This window comes from Nerophis lumbriciformis, linkage group LG13 (assembly GCF_033978685.3).
Source record: "Nerophis lumbriciformis linkage group LG13, RoL_Nlum_v2.1, whole genome shotgun sequence".
Taxonomy (NCBI): domain Eukaryota; kingdom Metazoa; phylum Chordata; class Actinopteri; order Syngnathiformes; family Syngnathidae; genus Nerophis; species Nerophis lumbriciformis.
Genome location: NC_084560.2, coordinates 36,752,658 through 36,770,121, shown reverse-complemented (window position 1 = coordinate 36,770,121; position 17,464 = coordinate 36,752,658). Strand labels below are relative to the sequence as shown.

Below are 17,464 nucleotides of genomic sequence, written 5' to 3'. Positions count from 1 at the left end.
CCTCCCGGGACAAATTTTCTCCCGAAAATCTCCTGAAATTCAGGCGGAGCTGGAGGCCACGCCCCCTCCAGCTCCATGCGGACCTGAGTGACGTGTTGACAGCCTGTTGTAAATGCACATGTGACCCACCCATAATGTGTCACATTTTTGTGTTGATTTATTTATTTTATTTTGTGGTTTGAATTCGTTTTTGGAGCTGTCATTACACTTTTATCAGTATTCACATTGGTCAGTAGGGGGCAGTAGGGTGTTTCTTCCCAATTGAATGCGATCACCTGCAGACCGGAAGTATCTTGTCATTCTGATGAGTGCGACCAGTCTGTGAACAATTGAAACGTCCTGTGTGCTTTTTCCTCCTGTATAACAGGTTAGTTTTGGTGAATCAACTCACTGAATAATATCCATGTGATCTTTATAAGTTTAAGTACACATTCTGATGGTGGAGCCTAACTCCAAAGTGTTTGTGAGTTGTAGTTTGTATTTGTGAATGAATCCAGTGCACAGCTGCAGTAATCAATACAAAATGGCGACGTGAGTACGCAATGTTTATATAGGAACTTCTGATCCTAATTCAGACTCCCAAATTAGAGCTCCCGTTTTCTTATTGATTTTATAATGTATATTTGTATAATGTGTGTGTTTTGAAATAGTGACAGAGAATAGAACAAGGATGGACAATTCAACCCTTAACTCAACAATGAGTAGAGGAGTGTTATGTGTGTGTATATGTGTAAATAAATGAACACTGAAATTCAAGTATTTATTTTATTTATATATATATATATATATATATATATATATATATATATATATATATATAGCTAGAATTCACTGAAAGTCAAGTATTTCTTAAATATATATATATATCTCTCTTAACCACGCCCCCAACCACGCCCCCGCCCCACCCCCAACCACGCCCCCCCGCCCCCCACCACCCACCTCCCGAAATCGGAGGTCTCAAGGTTGGCAAGTATGCGGTAGACAAAAACGTGACTGCTGTTGTTGTGTGTTGTTACCGCGCTGGGAGGACGTTAATGAAACTGCCTAACAATAAACCCACATAAGAAACCAAGAACTCGCCCTCGATCATTCTACAGTTATAACGTGATTGGGCAGGCACGCTGTTTATATTGTGGGAAAGCGGAGGGGGCGTGGTCTCCAGCTCCGCCTGAATTTCGGGAGATTTTCGGGAGAAAATTTGTCCCGGGACGTTTTCGGGAGAGGCGCTGAATTTCGGGAGTCTCCCGGAAAATCCGGGAGGGTTGGCAAGTATGTGTTACGTTGACATACCAGGCACGTTCTCAGTTGGTTATTTATGCCTCATATAATGTACACTTATTCAGCCTGTTGTTCACTATTCTTTATTTATTTTAAATTGCCTTTCAAATGTCTATTCTTGGTGTTGGCTTTTATCAAATACATTTCCCCCAAAAATGCGACTTATACTCCAGTGCGACTTATATATGTTTTTTCCCTTCTTTATTATGCATTTTCGGCCGGTGCGACTTATACTTACACTCCGAAAAATACGGTACATTTTTACCTCCAAAAGGTGAGGTTTTACTTCCTGCTCGGGACCAACACAATCCATTTGTCCTCTCAGAGCTCGACGGTTTTCAGGCGGCTGCCGGCAGAGACGGCGTTGAGGACGCTAGCGGGCAAACACTCGGACTTCTCGACGGTGTTTCCGCAGCAGGACCAGTGCGGCTTCCCAGGATGCCCTTTGTGACTGTGGCCGCACCCTTGGAACCCTCCTGGAAACAACAAAATCATTACAAATACGGAAAGGGTCTTCTTGATATGAAATAACAACCCTACTGTCACCTTAACACTTGTTCTACCCAACATAAGAGACGAGCACGCTATCTGTGCTGTGAAGCCAAAAAGCTAGCATAAAACCGTAGCATGCTAATATTAGTTTCTTGCAATAAGAACAGTCGGCATACTTGCATGATGAAGACTCGTCTCAAAATCGGTTTAAAGAATCAAAATTAGCTGAAATACTAAAATAAAACTTTAGCATGCTAACACAGGAAAGGTTAACGTAATTCTAAGATGGCACAGAGTATCAAAATCTATGATTTTTAAGTTCAAATGTATAAATTAGCTAAAATACGAGCATAAAACGTTAGCATGATAACCTCGGAAAAGTTAGCATACTTTTAGGATGGCGGCAATTATCAAAATCAATTATTTTTAGATTGAAAAATATATAATTAGCTACAATACTAGCTTAAAACGTAAGCGTCATAACATTGGAAAAGTTAGCATACTTTTAATATGGCGCCAAGTATCAAAATCCAAGATTTTTAGGTTCAAATGTATAAATTAGTTAAAATACGAGCATAAAACGTCAGCATGATAACATCGGAAAAGTTAGCATACTTTTAGAATGGCGGCAATTATCAAAATCAATTATTTTTAGGTTGAAAAATATATAATTAGCTAAAATACTAGCTTAAAACGTAAGCGTCATAACATTGGAAAAGTTAGCATACTTTTAATATGGCGCCAAGTATCAAAATCCAAGATTTTTAGGTTCAAATGTATAAATTAGCTAAAATACGAGCATAAAACGTTAGCATGATAACCTCGGAAAAGTTAGCATACTTTTAGGATGGCGGCAATTATCAAAAATCAATTATTTTTAGGTTGAAAAATATATAAATAGCTACAATACTAGCTTAAAATGTAAGCGTCATAACATTGGAAAAGTTAGCATCCTTTTAAAATGGCGCCAAGTATCAAAATCCAAGATTGTTAGGTTCAAATGTATATATTAGCTAATAATTTCGCCACACCTAGTGTGTGTGTGACAATCATTGGTACTTTAACTTTAATACGAGCATAAAACGTTAGCATGATAACCTCAGAAAAGTTAGCATACTTTTAGGATGGCGGCAATTATCAAAATCAATTATTTTTAGGTTGAAAAATATATAATTAGCTAAAATACAAGCTTAAAACGTAAGCGTCATAACATTGGAAAAGTTAGCATACTTTTAATATGGCGCCAAGTATCAAAATCCAAGATTGTTAGGTTCAAATGTATATATTAGCTAAAATACGAGCATAAAACGTTAGCATGATAACCTCGGAAAAGTTAGCGTACTTTTAAGATGGCGCCAAGTATTAAAATCCAAGATTTTTAAGGTCACATGTAAATAATTAGTAAAAATACTAGCATAAAATGTTAGCATGATTACATCGGAACAGGAAGATGCCAAGTATCACAATCTACGATTTTTAGGTTCAAATGTGTATAATTAGCTAAAGTACGAGCATTAGAACGTTAGCGTGATAACATCGGAAAAGTTAGCGTACTTCTGAGGTGGCGCCAAGTATCCAGATCTAAGATTTTTATGTTCAAATGTATATAATTAGCTGAAATTCTATCTTAAAACGTTAGCGTGATAACATTGGAAAAGTTAGCGTACTTCTAAGGTGGCATCAAGTATCAAAATCTATGATTTTTAGGGTGACATGTAAAAATGTGTGTATATATATATATATATATATATATATATATATATATATAATTATATAAAATATACATATATATAAATAAACATGTAAATATATGTATATGCACATTTACAAAACCTGTTTCCATACGAGTTAGGAAATTGTGTTAGATGTAAATATAAACAAAATACCATGATTTACAAATCCTTTTCAACCCATATTCAGTTGAATGCACTACAAAGACAAGATATTTATATATATTATTTTTTTGCAAATAATAATTAACTTAGAATTTCATGTCTGCAACACGTGCCAAAGTAGTTGGGAAAGGGCATGTTCACCACTGTGTTACATGGCCTTTCCTTTTATCAACACTCAGTAAACGTTTGGGAACTGAGGAGACACATTTTTGAAGCTTCTCAGGTGGAATTCTTTCCCATTCTTGCTTGATGTACAGCTTAAGTTGTTCAACAGTCCGGGGGTCTCCGTTGTGGTATTTTAGGCTTCATAATGCGCCACACATGTTCAATGGGAGACAGGTCTGGACTACAGGCAGGCCAGTCTAGTACCCGCACTCTTTTACTATGAAGCCACGTTGATGTAACACGTGGCTTGGCATTGTCTTGCTGAAATAAGCAGGGGCGTCCATGGTAACGTTGCTTGGATGGCAACATATGTTGCTCCAAAACCTGTATGTACCTTTCAGCATTAATGGCGCCTTCACAGATGTGTAAGTTACCCATGTCTTGGGCACTAATACACCCCCATACCGTCACAGATGCTGGCTTTTCAACTTTGCGCCTATAACAATCCGGATGGTTCTTTTCCTCTTTCGTCCACAGTTTCCAAAAACAATTTGAAATGTGGACTCATCAGACCACAGAACACTTTTCCACTTTGTATCAGTCCATCTTAGATGAGCTCAGGCCCAGCGAAGCCGACGGCGTTTCTGGGTGTTGTTGATAAACGGTTTTCGCCTTGCATAGGAGAGTTTTAACTTGCACTTACAGATGAAGCGACCAACTGTAGTTACTGACAGTGGGTTTCTGAAGTGTTCCTGAGCCCATGTGGTGATATCCTTTACACACTGATGTCGCTTGTTGATGCAGTACAGCCTGAGGGGTCGAAGGTCACGGGCTTAGCTGCTTACGTGCAGTGATTTCTCCAGATTCTCTGAACTCTTTGATGATATTACGGACCGTAGATGGTGAAATCCCTAAATTCCTTGCAATAGCTGGTTGAGAACGGTTTTTCTTAAACCGTTCAACAATTTGCTCACGCATTTGTTGACAAAGTGGTGACCCTCGCCCCATCCTTGTTTGTGAATGACTGAGCTGAATCTACTTTTATACCCAATCATGGCACCCACCTGTTCCCAAGTGGGATGTTCCAAATAAGTGTTTGATGAGCATTCCTCAACTTTATCAGTATTTATTGCCACCTTTCCCAACTTCTTTGTCACGTGTTGCTGGCATCAAATTCTAAAGTTAATGATTATTTGCAACAACAAAAAAATGTTTATCAGTTTGAACATCAAATATGTTGTCTTTGTAGCATATTCAACTGAATATGGGTTGAAAATGATTTGCAAATCATTGTATTCCGTTTATATTTACATCTAACACAATTTCCCAACTCATATGGAAACGGGGTTTGTACATACATAAGTATATATATATATATATAAATAAAAGTGCTTGTAAGATGTCAAGGGCACTTCATAGGAAGTTGTACCTAAACATATCCCTAGCGCCCTCCTGCTCCGTCACTGATAAGAACGCAATGGAAATCTTCACATTGTGCTAAAGTGCTAACTTGTCATACATTCCGATGGAAGAGGAGTTAGGAAGGTTTCTAAATGTAAGTTTTAATTATGTTAAAATTCTTATTTTGCACTTAAGTGAACAATTTATGACCCATGAATTTGTTTCAGTACAAAACATGCATCAGATGACTTAAAAAGTATCAAAATGGTTCTTGTGTTTCAGCCAAGTCGTCTACAAAAGGTAAACATGCTCGGCTAATGGCGCTAGCACCTACACAACAGCCAAGCACACAATAGCACACAAGCTAGACATAGGTAATTATCATTGAACATGAGTCAATACAAACAAGTACATTACTTACACATACTTAGTCTCCAAGGTATAATAGAAAGTATCCAGTAACAAACGTGTCCGCATTATTAGAGTAACTAGCTCATGGGCTTAAAACCTTGCGAATGTTTGTGGCCGCTAGGTGTAAATATAATCACATTTGCCACTCCTTTTAAACTTAAAGACAGCATAGGTGCCGGTACCTGGCATAGTCCCTGGACAAGCGCAGCGAGCCTCCTTGGCTCCTTGGCTGGAGCAGAAGGAGCAGCAGTGGAAGGTGCCAGCGTGACGCCGCAGCTTCTTCTGCACGCTCAGCAGGAAGGGAGAACCCTGGGAGAGACCAGCAGCACAAGTCAGAGACCAGGAGAGTCTACCCGGTCCTGCGGATGTGCTATACCTTCACGTGTTGCGCTCGCACACACACCCACACGGAGTAGAGCCCCGCCTCCTGCGGCGTGTAGGACACGGTGTAGGAGCCGTCCTCGTTGTCCAGCACGCGGGCGTCCACCGTGCTGCAAGAAGAGAAGGTCTGAAGAACTTCTGGACAACTTCCCCGGGGCGTGGGTGCGCTCACCAGTTCTTCTTGTCCCGGTGCAGGATGCTGACCAGGACGTGGTCGCCTCCTCGCGCCACGGTCTGGCCGGCCGCGTCGCAGCACAGCAGCCTGAAGTCCCCCTGCTGGCCCTCCCAGACCTGCTGGAGGCCTGAGGAGCGAGGAGCAAGATGAAGGCGGCTCACAAGGACGAGGGCACCCGACCGCGCGCTCACCTTCTCCTTCCACGCGGCACTTGTGAGGGTCCGCCATCGTGTGGTGGACCACGCCCACCAGAGGGAAGCCCCCCGCCTCCCCCGCCGCCTCCCGGCCGTCGAAGCGGATGCCGCCGCCGTCGTCCAGGACCAGCGCCGCCAGCTGAGGGTCTCGGCTCGGTTCCGCCAGGAAGCTCAGCCTCCTCAGAGTCACGTTCTTGGCGCTGAGGATCTCGGCGTGAGAACCACGACTCAGCAACTTCTCAGCAAAGGCCACGCCTCCACGCACGTCACACAGCGCCTGCTGACACTGGGCTCTCTGCAGCAGCAGCTGGTTCCTGTCACATGACCACCACCCACCAATCACATCGTCCCGCATGATGATAATTATGTAGATGTGTCTATGCATAGAATAGGAGGCCCTTAGGTTGCCCAGCCGGGTGATGTCATCCAACATGACTTCATCCAACATGAATTGTCTGACGTGATGTCATCCAACATGACATCTATCATGAAACATCAGGCAGGAAACATCCCACATGATACATCCAACATGACATACGGTATACATCATGCCATCATCTATCATGAAACATCCCACATGATACATCCAACATGACATATACACCATGCCAACATCCATCATGAAACATCCAACATGACATCTATCATGAAACATCAGGCAGGAAACATCCCACATGACATATACATCATGCCAACATCCATCATGTCCTCATCCAACTTGACATCTATCATTAAACATCAAGTAGGAAACATCCCGCATGATACATCCAACATGCCAACATCCATCATGCCAACATCCATCATGTCCTCATCCAACATGACATCTATCATGAAACATCAGGCAGGAAACACCTCACATGATACATCCAACATGACATATACAGTACATCATGCCAACATCCATCATGAAACATCCAACATGTCCTCATCCAACATGACAGCTATCATGATACATCCAACATGACATATACATCAGGCCAACATCCATCATGAAACATCCAACATGTCCTCATCCAGCATGACATCTATCATGATACATCCAACATGACATATACATCAGGCCAACATCCATCATGAAACATCCAACATTTCCTCATCCAGCATGACATCTATCATGATACATCCAACATGACATGCCAACATCCACCTTGCCAACGTCCAACATGACATATATCATAAGACATCAGACATGAAACATCCCACATGATACATCCAACATGTCATCTTTCAATATGTCATCATCCAACATGAAACGTCTGACGTGACGTCATCCAACATGACAAATCTGACATGAAACACCCGACATGGCATCATCCAACATGCATCTGCCAACATCCCACATTTCAAGATCCTTCAAACATGTCATCACAGCCAACAAGGTGATGTCATCCCACATGACACATCTGACATGATGTCATCTATCACGAAACATCAGGCAGGAAACATCCCACATGATGCATCCAACATGCCAACATCCAACATGGCATTTACATCATTCCAAAATCCATCATGAAACATCCAACATGTCCTCATCCAACATGACATCTATCATGAAACATCAGGCAGGAAACATCCAACATGCCAACATCCATCATGAAACATCCCACATGTCCTCATCCAACATGACATCTATCATGAAACATGAGACAGGAAACATCCCGCATGATACATCCAACATGCCAACATCCATCATGTCCTCATCCAACATGACATCTATCACTAAACATCAGGTAGGAAACAGCCCGCATGATACATCCAACATGCCAACATCCATCATGCCAACATCCATCATGAAACATCCAACATGTCCTCATCCAACATGACATCTATCATGAAACATCAGGCAGGAAACATCCCACATGATACATCCAACATGACATATACACCATGCCAACATCCATCATGAAACATCCCACATGATACATCCAACATGACATATACACCATGCCAACATCCATCATGAAACATCCCACATGATACATCCAACATGACATATACACCATGCCAACATCCATCATGAAACATGTCCTCATCCAACATGACATCTATCATAAAACATCAGGCAGGAAACATTCCGCATGATACATCCAACATGCCAACATCCATCATGGCAACGTCCAACATGACATCTATCATAAGACATCAGGCATGAAACATCCCACATGACATATTCATCATGCCAACATCCATCATGAAACAACCAACATGTCATCTTTCAACATGTCATCATCCAACAAGGTGATGTCATCCCACATGACACATCTGACATGATGTCATCTATCATGAAACATCAGGCAGGAAACATCCCACATGATACATCCAACATGCCAACATCCAACATGGCATTTACATAATTCCAACATCCATCATGAAACATCCCACATGATACATTCAACATGCCAACATCCAACATGGCATTTAAATCATTCCAACATCCATCATGAAACATCCAACATGACATCTATCATGAAACATCAGGCAGGAAACATCCCACATGATACATCCAACATGACATATACATCATGCCAACATCCATCATGCCCTCATCCAACTTGACATCTATCATTAAACATCAGGCAGGAAACATCCCGCATGATACATCCAACATGCCAACATCCATCATGCCAACATCCATCATGAAACATCCAACATGACATCTATCATGAAACATCAGGCAGGAAACATCCCACATGATACATCCAACATGCCAACATCCAACATGGCATTTAAATCATTCCAACATCCATCATGAAATATCCAACATGACATCTATCATGAAACATCAGGCAGGAAACATCCCACATGATACATCCAACATGACATATACATCATGCCAACATCCATCATGTCCTCATCCAACTTGACATCTATCATTAAACATCAGGCAGGAAACATCCCGCATGATACATCCAACATGCCAACATCCATCATGCCAACATCCATCATGAAACATCCAACATGACATCTATCATGAAACATCAGGCAGGAAACACCTCACATGATACATCCAACATGACATATACATCATGCCAACATCCATCATGAAACATCCAACATGTCCTCATCCAACAAGACAGCTATCATGATACATCCAACATGACATATACATCAGGCCAACATCCATCATGAAACATCCAACATGTCCTCATCCAGCATGACATCTATCATGATACATCCAACATGACATATACATCATGCCAACATCCATCATGTCCTCATCCAACTTGACATCTATCATTAAACCTCAGGCAGGAAACATCCCGCATGATACATCCAACATGCCAACATCCATCATGCCAACATCCATCATGAAACATCCAACATGACATCTATCATGAAACATCAGGCAGGAAACACCTCACATGATACATCCAACATGACATATACATCATGCCAACATCCATCATGAAACATCCAACATGTCCTCATCCAACATGACAGCTATCATGATACATCCAACATGACATACACATCAGGCCAACATCCATCATGAAACATCCAACATGTCCTCATCCAACATGACATCTATCATGATACATCCAACATGACATATACATCAGGCCAACATCCATCATGAAACATTCAACATTTCCTCATCCAGCATGACATCTATCATGATACATCCAACATGCCATCATTCCAACATCCACCTTGCCAACGTCCAACATGACATCTATCATAAGACATCAGGCATGAAACATCCCACATGATACATCCAACATGTCATCTTTCAATATGTCATCATCCAACATGAAACGTCTGACGTGACGTCATCCAACATGACAAATCTAACATGAAACACCCGACATGGCATCATCCAACATGCATCTTCCAACATCCCACATTTCAAGATCCTTCAAACATGTCATCACAGCCAACAAGGTGATGTCATCCCACATGACACATCTGACATGATGTCATCTATCACGAAACATCAGGCAGGAAACATCCCACATGATGCATCCAACATGCCAACATCCAACATGGCATTTACATCATTCCAAAATCCATCATGAAACATCCAACATGTCCTCATCCAACATGACATCTATCATGAAACATCAGGCAGGAAACATCCAACATACCAACATCCATCATGAAACATCCCACATGTCCTCATCCAACATGACATCTATCATGAAACATCAGGCAGGAAACATCCCGCATGATACATCCAACATGCCAACATCCATCATGTCCTCATCCAACATGACATCTATCACTAAACATCAGGTAGGAAACAGCCCGCATGATACATCCAACATGCCAACATCCATCATGAAACATCCAACATGTCCTCATCCAACATGACATCTATCATGAAACATCAGGCAGGAAACATCCCACATGATACATCCAACATGACATATACACCATGCCAACATCCATCATGAAACATCCCACATGATACATCCAACATGACATATACACCATGCCAACATCCATCATGAAACATCCCACATGATACATCCAACATGACATATACACCATGCCAACATCCATCATGAAACATGTCCTCATCCAACATGACATCTATCATAAAACATCAGGCAGGAAACATTCCGCATGATACATCCAACATGCCAACATCCATCATGCCAACGTCCAACATGACATCTATCATAAGACATCAGGCATGAAACATCCCACATGACATATTCATCATGCCAACATCCATCATGAAACAACCAACATGTCATTTTTCAACATGTCATCATCCAACAAGGTGATGTCATCCCACATGACACATCTGACATGTCATCTATCATGAAACATCAGGCAGGAAACATCCCACATGATACATCCAACATGGCATTTACATCATTCCAACATCCATCATGAAACATCCAACATGACATAAACATCATGCCAACATCCATCATGTCCTCATCCAACTTGACATCTATCATTAAACATCAGGTAGGAAACATCCCGCATGATACATCCAACATGCCAACATCCATCATGCCAACATCCATCATGAAACATCCAACATGACATCTATCATGAAACATCAGGCAGGAAACACCTCACATGATACATCCAACATGACATATACATCATGCCAACATCCATCATGAAACATCCAACATGTCCTCATCCAACATGACAGCTATCATGATACATCCAACATGACATATACATCAGGCCAACATCCATCATGAAACATCCAACATGTCCTCATCCAGCATGACATCCATCATGAAACATCAGGCAGGAAACATCCCACATGACATATTCATCATGCCAACATCCATCATGAAACAACCAACATGTCATCTTTCAACATGTCATCATCCAACAAGGTGATGTCATCCCACATGACACATCTGACATGATGTCATCTATCATGAAACATCAGGCAGGAAACATCCCACATGATACATCCAACATGCCAACATCCAACATAGCATTTACATAATTCCAACATCCATCATGAAACATCCAACACGACATCTATCATGAAACATCAGGCAGGAAACATCTCACATGATACATCCAACATGACATATACATCATGCCAACATCCATCATGTCCTCATCCAACTTGACATCTATCATTAGACATCAGGTAGGAAACATCCCGCATGATACATCCAACATGCCAACATCCATCATGAAACATCCACCATGAAACATCCAACATGACATCTATCATGAAACATCAGGCAGGAAACACCTCACATGATACATCCAACATGACATATACATCAGGCCAACATCCATCATGAAACATCCAACATGTCCTCATCCAACATGACAGCTATCATGATACATCCAACATGACATATACATCAGGCCAACATCCATCATGAAACATCCAACATGTCCTCATCCAGCATGACATCTATCATGAAACATCAGGCAGGAAACATCCCGCATGATACATCCAACATGCCATCATGCCAACATCCACCCTGCCAACGTCCAACATGACATCTATCATAAGACATCAGGCATGAAACATCCCACATGATACATCCAACATGTCATCTTTCAATATGTCATCATCCGACATGACAACATCCAACATGAAACGTCTGACGTGACGTCATCCAACATGACAAATCTAACATGAAACACCCGACATGGCATCATCCAACATGCATCTGCCAACATCCCACATTTCAAGATCATTCAAACATGTCATCACAGCCAACAAGGTGATGTCATCCCACATCTGACATGATGTCATCTATCATGAAACATCCCACATGATACATCCAACATACCAACATGACATATTCATCATGCCAACATGTCATCTGTCAACATGTCATCATCCAACATGTTACATGAAACATCCAACATTTCATCATCCAGCAGGTATCATCCACCATCCCAACATCTAGCAAGAAACATCCATCATGCCAACATACAACATCCATCATGCCAACATCTATCAGGAATCATCCAACATGCCATCATGCCAACATCCATCATGCCAACATCTATCAGGAATCATCCAACATGCCATCATCCAACATGTCAACATCCATCATGCCAACATATATCAGGAATCATCCAACATGCCATCATGCCAACATCCAACATGTCAACATCCATCATGTCAACATCTATCAGGAATCATCCAACATGCCATCATGCCAACATCTAGAAAGAAACGTCCAACATGCAAACATCCATCATGCCAACATCCAACATGTTGACATTCATCATGCCAACATGTTAACATTCATCATGCCAACATCCAACATGTCAACATCCACCATGCCAACATCCAACATGTCAACATCCATCATGCCAACATCTAGCATCCATCATGCCAACATGTCAACATCCAGTGTGCCAACATCCATCATGCCAACATCTAGCGAGAAACATCCATAATACCAACATCCAACATGTCAACATCCAACATGCCAACATTCAACATGTCAACATCCATCATGCCAACATTTAGCGAGAAAGATCCACAATACCAACATCCAACATGTCAACCTCCATAATACCAACATCCAACATGTCAACATCCATCATGCCAACATCCAACATGCCAACATCCATCATGCCAACATCTATCAGGAATCATCCAACATGCCATCATGCCAACATCCATCATGCCAACATCTATCAGGAATCATCCAACATGCCATCATCCAACATGTCAACATCCATCATGCCAACATATATCAGGAATCATCCAACATGCCATCATGCCAACATCCAACATGTCAACATCCATCATGTCAACATCTATCAGGAATCATCCAACATGCCATCATGCCAACATCTAGAAAGAAACGTCCAACATGCAAACATCCATCATGCCAACATCCAACATGTCAACATCCATCATGCCAACATCTAGCATCCATCATGCCAACATGTCAACATCCAGTGTGCCAACATCCATCATGCCAACATCTAGCGAGAAACATCCATAATACCAACATCCAACATGTCAACATCCATCATGCCAACATTCAACATCCAACATCCATCATGCAACAAGATTAATCCAACATGGTTCTAACATGCCATCAATATCCAACATGACATCCTTCCAACATGTCGTCCTACCAACAAAACTTCATCCAACATGATTCTAACATGCCTTCATCTATCATGTTCTCATCCAACAGGTCATTCTTCCAACATGACATCATCCAACATGATTCTCACATGCCATCATCTAGCACGTTTTCATCCAACAGGTCATCCTTCCAACAAGACTTTATCCAACATGATTGTAAGATTATAACATGCCATCATCCAACACGTTTCCATCCAACAGGTCATCCTTCCAATATGTCATCATCCAACATGGAATAATCCAGCGTAACACATCCAAGTCATCATCCAACAATTTGACATCCGTCATGTCCATGACTAACGAGCATGTAATCCAACATGGCGTGCCATCCTGCATGTCATGTGGTTGCTAGGTTACCTGTGTTGTAGGCGGAGCTCCTCTAGGCGGCGCATCAGAGACAGGCAGTGAGTTTCCACTGCGTGGGCGTATCCTCGTGCAAACGCTTTCACCTCATTGGCTGTCGCTTCAAATCTTTCCTGCAAAGCCTCCTGGGAAAGATCCACCTGGAGGACACACAGAGAACGTATGAGGAGGCGTGTCCGAGACCACCCAACCCGGACTCGGACTCGCCTTCTGCAGGGTCTGCTCCAGAAGCTCCAGGCGAGGCCGCAGGCTGTCGCTGACCAGCACCCTGATGCGGTCTCCGTGGCGGTCGACGACCTCGTGGGCGGGGCTGCAGCGGTGCTCGCAGTGCAGCGTGGCGGCGCATTCGGGGCAGACGGGAAGGTCACATGGCTGGCAGAAGAGGCGGAGCTCCTGGCCGGGATGTAAGGAGCACAAGACGGGACGACAGAGACCGCCCCGAGACTTGAGATCCTCCAATCGCTGAATGGAGTGAGACGCTGTGCGCTTCTGACGCCTGTGGACAATCTCTGCCATTACTAAAATCACTTCAAATGGAGTTTTTGTACATTTAGTACTAGTACGATTCTAAGATTGTGACACACCCTCAAGTAATGTTTTTAATAATATTGTTTTCTGTTAATATAATTGCTACATTAACTTGCACTTCCTGTGCAGCTATCTACGGAGCCCCTAAAGGGACATGGGGGAATTTTTTTTGTAATTATTTTTTTTTTTAGACATGTATCTCGTGCGCACGAGAAAGTTTCTCTTGTGCACGAGATACATGTCTAAAAAAAAAAAAAAAAAGTATTAATTTTTTATTTTTTTTTATAACTTTATAAAAACTTTGTACATGTCTAAAAAAATAAATAAATAATTGTTTTTAATTTTTTTTTATAACTTTATAAAAAGTTTCTCGTGCGCACGAGAAACTTTCTCGTGCGCACGAGATACATGTCTAAAAAAATAAAAAATTATAAATGTTTTAATAACTTTATAAAAAAGTTTCTCGTGCGCACGAGAAAGTTATAAAAAAAATGTATAATTTTTTTAGACATGCGCACAAGAAACTCGTGCGCACGAGATACATGTCTAAATAAAAAAAAGTATACATTTTTTAATTTTTTCTATAACTTTATAAAAACTTTCTACATGTCTAAAAAAATAATAATAATTTTTTTAAATTTTTTTTATAACTTTAAAAAAAGTTTCTCGTGCGCACGAGATACATGTCTAAAAAAAAAAGTATTAATTTTTTCTATAACTTTATAAAAACTTTCTACATGTCTAAAAAAAAAATATATATATATATATATATATATATATTTTTTAAATTTTTGTATAACTTTATAAAAAGTTTCTCGTGCGCACGAGAAACTTTCTTGTGCGCACGAGATACATGTCTAAAAAAAAATTAAAAAAAATTTTTTTTTAATAACTTTATAAAAAAAGTTTCTCACGAGATACATGTCTAAAAAAATAATAATTTTGAGGTTACATTTTAAATTTTTTTTTGTATAACTTTACAAAAAGTTTCTCGTGCGCACGAGATACATGTCTAAAAATAAATAAAATTATTTAAAAAAAACAATTCCCCCATGTCCCTTTAGGGGCTCAGTAGCAATCATTATGAACGTGCACGGATATTATTAAATAGTTAAAACACAACTGTAAACAATGTAAAGGAATGCGGAAGTAAACATTGTAAATGCGGAAGTAAACATCGTAGAAGCGGAAGTAAATATGATCTTAAAGTGAGAGTAGAGTCGTACATTCAAAAGTAAAAGCGCCTAGCGGAAGTAAACATTATTGTAAAGTGAGAGTAGAGTCGTACATTCAAAAGTAAAAGGGCCAAGCGGAAGTAAATATTATTGTAAAGTGAGAGTAGAGTTGTACATTCAAAAGTAAAAGCGCCTAGCGGAAGTAAACATTATTGTAAAGTGAGAGTAGAGTCGTACATTCAAAAGTAAAAGGGCCAAGCGGAAGTAAATATTATTGTAAAGTGAGAGTAGAGTCGTACATTCAAAAGTAAAAGCGCCTAGCGGAAGTAAACATTATTGTAAAGTGAGAGTAGAGTCGTACATTCAAAAGTAAAAGCGCCAAGCGGAAGTAAATATTATTGTAAAGTGAGAGTAGAGTCGTACATTCAAAAGTAAAAGCGCCAATAGCGGAAGAGTACCTGTGCGCTTGATAACAGAACTCGCACAAGTTGACGCAGCAGACGTCACAGCGGCTCTCGGCGCCGGTCTCGCCGCACAGGTCGCACCCCAGCGGGCCGTCGTTCACCAGAGTCTCCAGGAAAACCTCGTCCAGCGCCAGGTGGTCCGTGCTCAGCCCGGCCGGCCCCGACGGCGGAAGCTGCACCTCGGAGTCACACTGGGGGCAGAGCACCGTCACGCTGCCTTTCTCGGCTCTCTCCGCCCCGCCGCCGTGGTCGTCATTCGGGCCGCCCCGGTGACGACTTGGAGCGCCCCCCGAGAAGGGCTCCAGCTTGCCGATGCAGTCCAGGCAGAAGGTGTGCAAACACGGCAGGATTCTGGGCTCCCGGTACAAACCTCTGCACACCTTACACACCGCCCTGGGGGTCTCCGACACCTCGCCGCCTTCTTTAGTCGAAGCGGACATTGTTCGAGACACAACTCAAACGTGCGGTTCAACTCAGTCCCGAAATGGAGTCCGCGTTGAGGGAAAACTTTGTTGATCAACTTAATCGCTCAAATAAAAGTTTTGAGGAGGAAACAACAAGTTTTATCAACTTTAGCTCATCCGTTAAATCCCATAGGAATGCATTCCTCGGTGCGTTCACGTCCCCCAATGGGAAATAGGACACCTCAACACCGGCTGGCCAATGGAAGGCCGCCAAGCCCCCGCAGGGGCGGTGCTAACACTTTCAGGGACGCTGATTGGCTCCCTCCAGTGGCTGATTTTAACATTCAACATAAATGAAGCACATTTAGAAGAAAAGTCAAATGGGACAAATTTGATGAAATAAATACATATTAAAAAACTTTACTCAATTATGTCATTAACTAATTTTAATTTATTCAAATTTAATTCAATTAAATACATAAATGTGTTACGAAATATATCAGCAATTTAACATACATTTAATTGTGCAGTTGTTGAATTCATAATTTTTCTATTTATTAATTTAAATATATATATATATATATATATATATATATATATAAATTAATATATACAAAAATTATGAATTCAACATATATAT

General features: G+C 41.2%; 1 protein-coding gene across 1 annotated transcript; it reads right to left on the bottom strand.

Moving 5' to 3' along the window:
* Positions 1 to 1,296: 1,296 nt before the first annotated feature.
* Positions 1,297 to 17,155, bottom strand: trim45 (tripartite motif containing 45). Its single transcript, XM_061970535.2, has 8 exons — positions 16,415 to 17,155; positions 14,461 to 14,749; positions 14,248 to 14,393; positions 6,330 to 6,646; positions 6,136 to 6,265; positions 5,959 to 6,073; positions 5,765 to 5,891; positions 1,297 to 1,754 (listed from the first exon to the last, which is right to left on the bottom strand). The coding sequence occupies exons 1-8, from the start codon at positions 16,858 to 16,860 to the stop codon at positions 1,600 to 1,602; spliced, it is 1,725 nt and encodes a 574-aa protein (XP_061826519.2). The 5' UTR covers positions 16,861 to 17,155; the 3' UTR covers positions 1,297 to 1,599.
* Between the last annotated feature and the right edge of the window lie 309 nt (positions 17,156 to 17,464).

Excerpts from the sequence above, each read along its gene's own strand:
- trim45 (XM_061970535.2), bottom strand. The coding sequence starts at position 16,860 with ATGTCCGCTTCGACTAAAGAAGGCGGCGAGGTGTCGGAGACCCCCAGG. Across the intron at positions 6,647-14,247 it reads GAGCTCCGCCTACAACACAG|GAACCAGCTGCTGCTGCAGA; the intron begins GTAACCTAGCAA and ends GTCATGTGACAG. Across the intron at positions 6,074-6,135 it reads CACCGGGACAAGAAGAACTG|CACGGTGGACGCCCGCGTGC; the intron begins GTGAGCGCACCC and ends CTCTTCTTGCAG.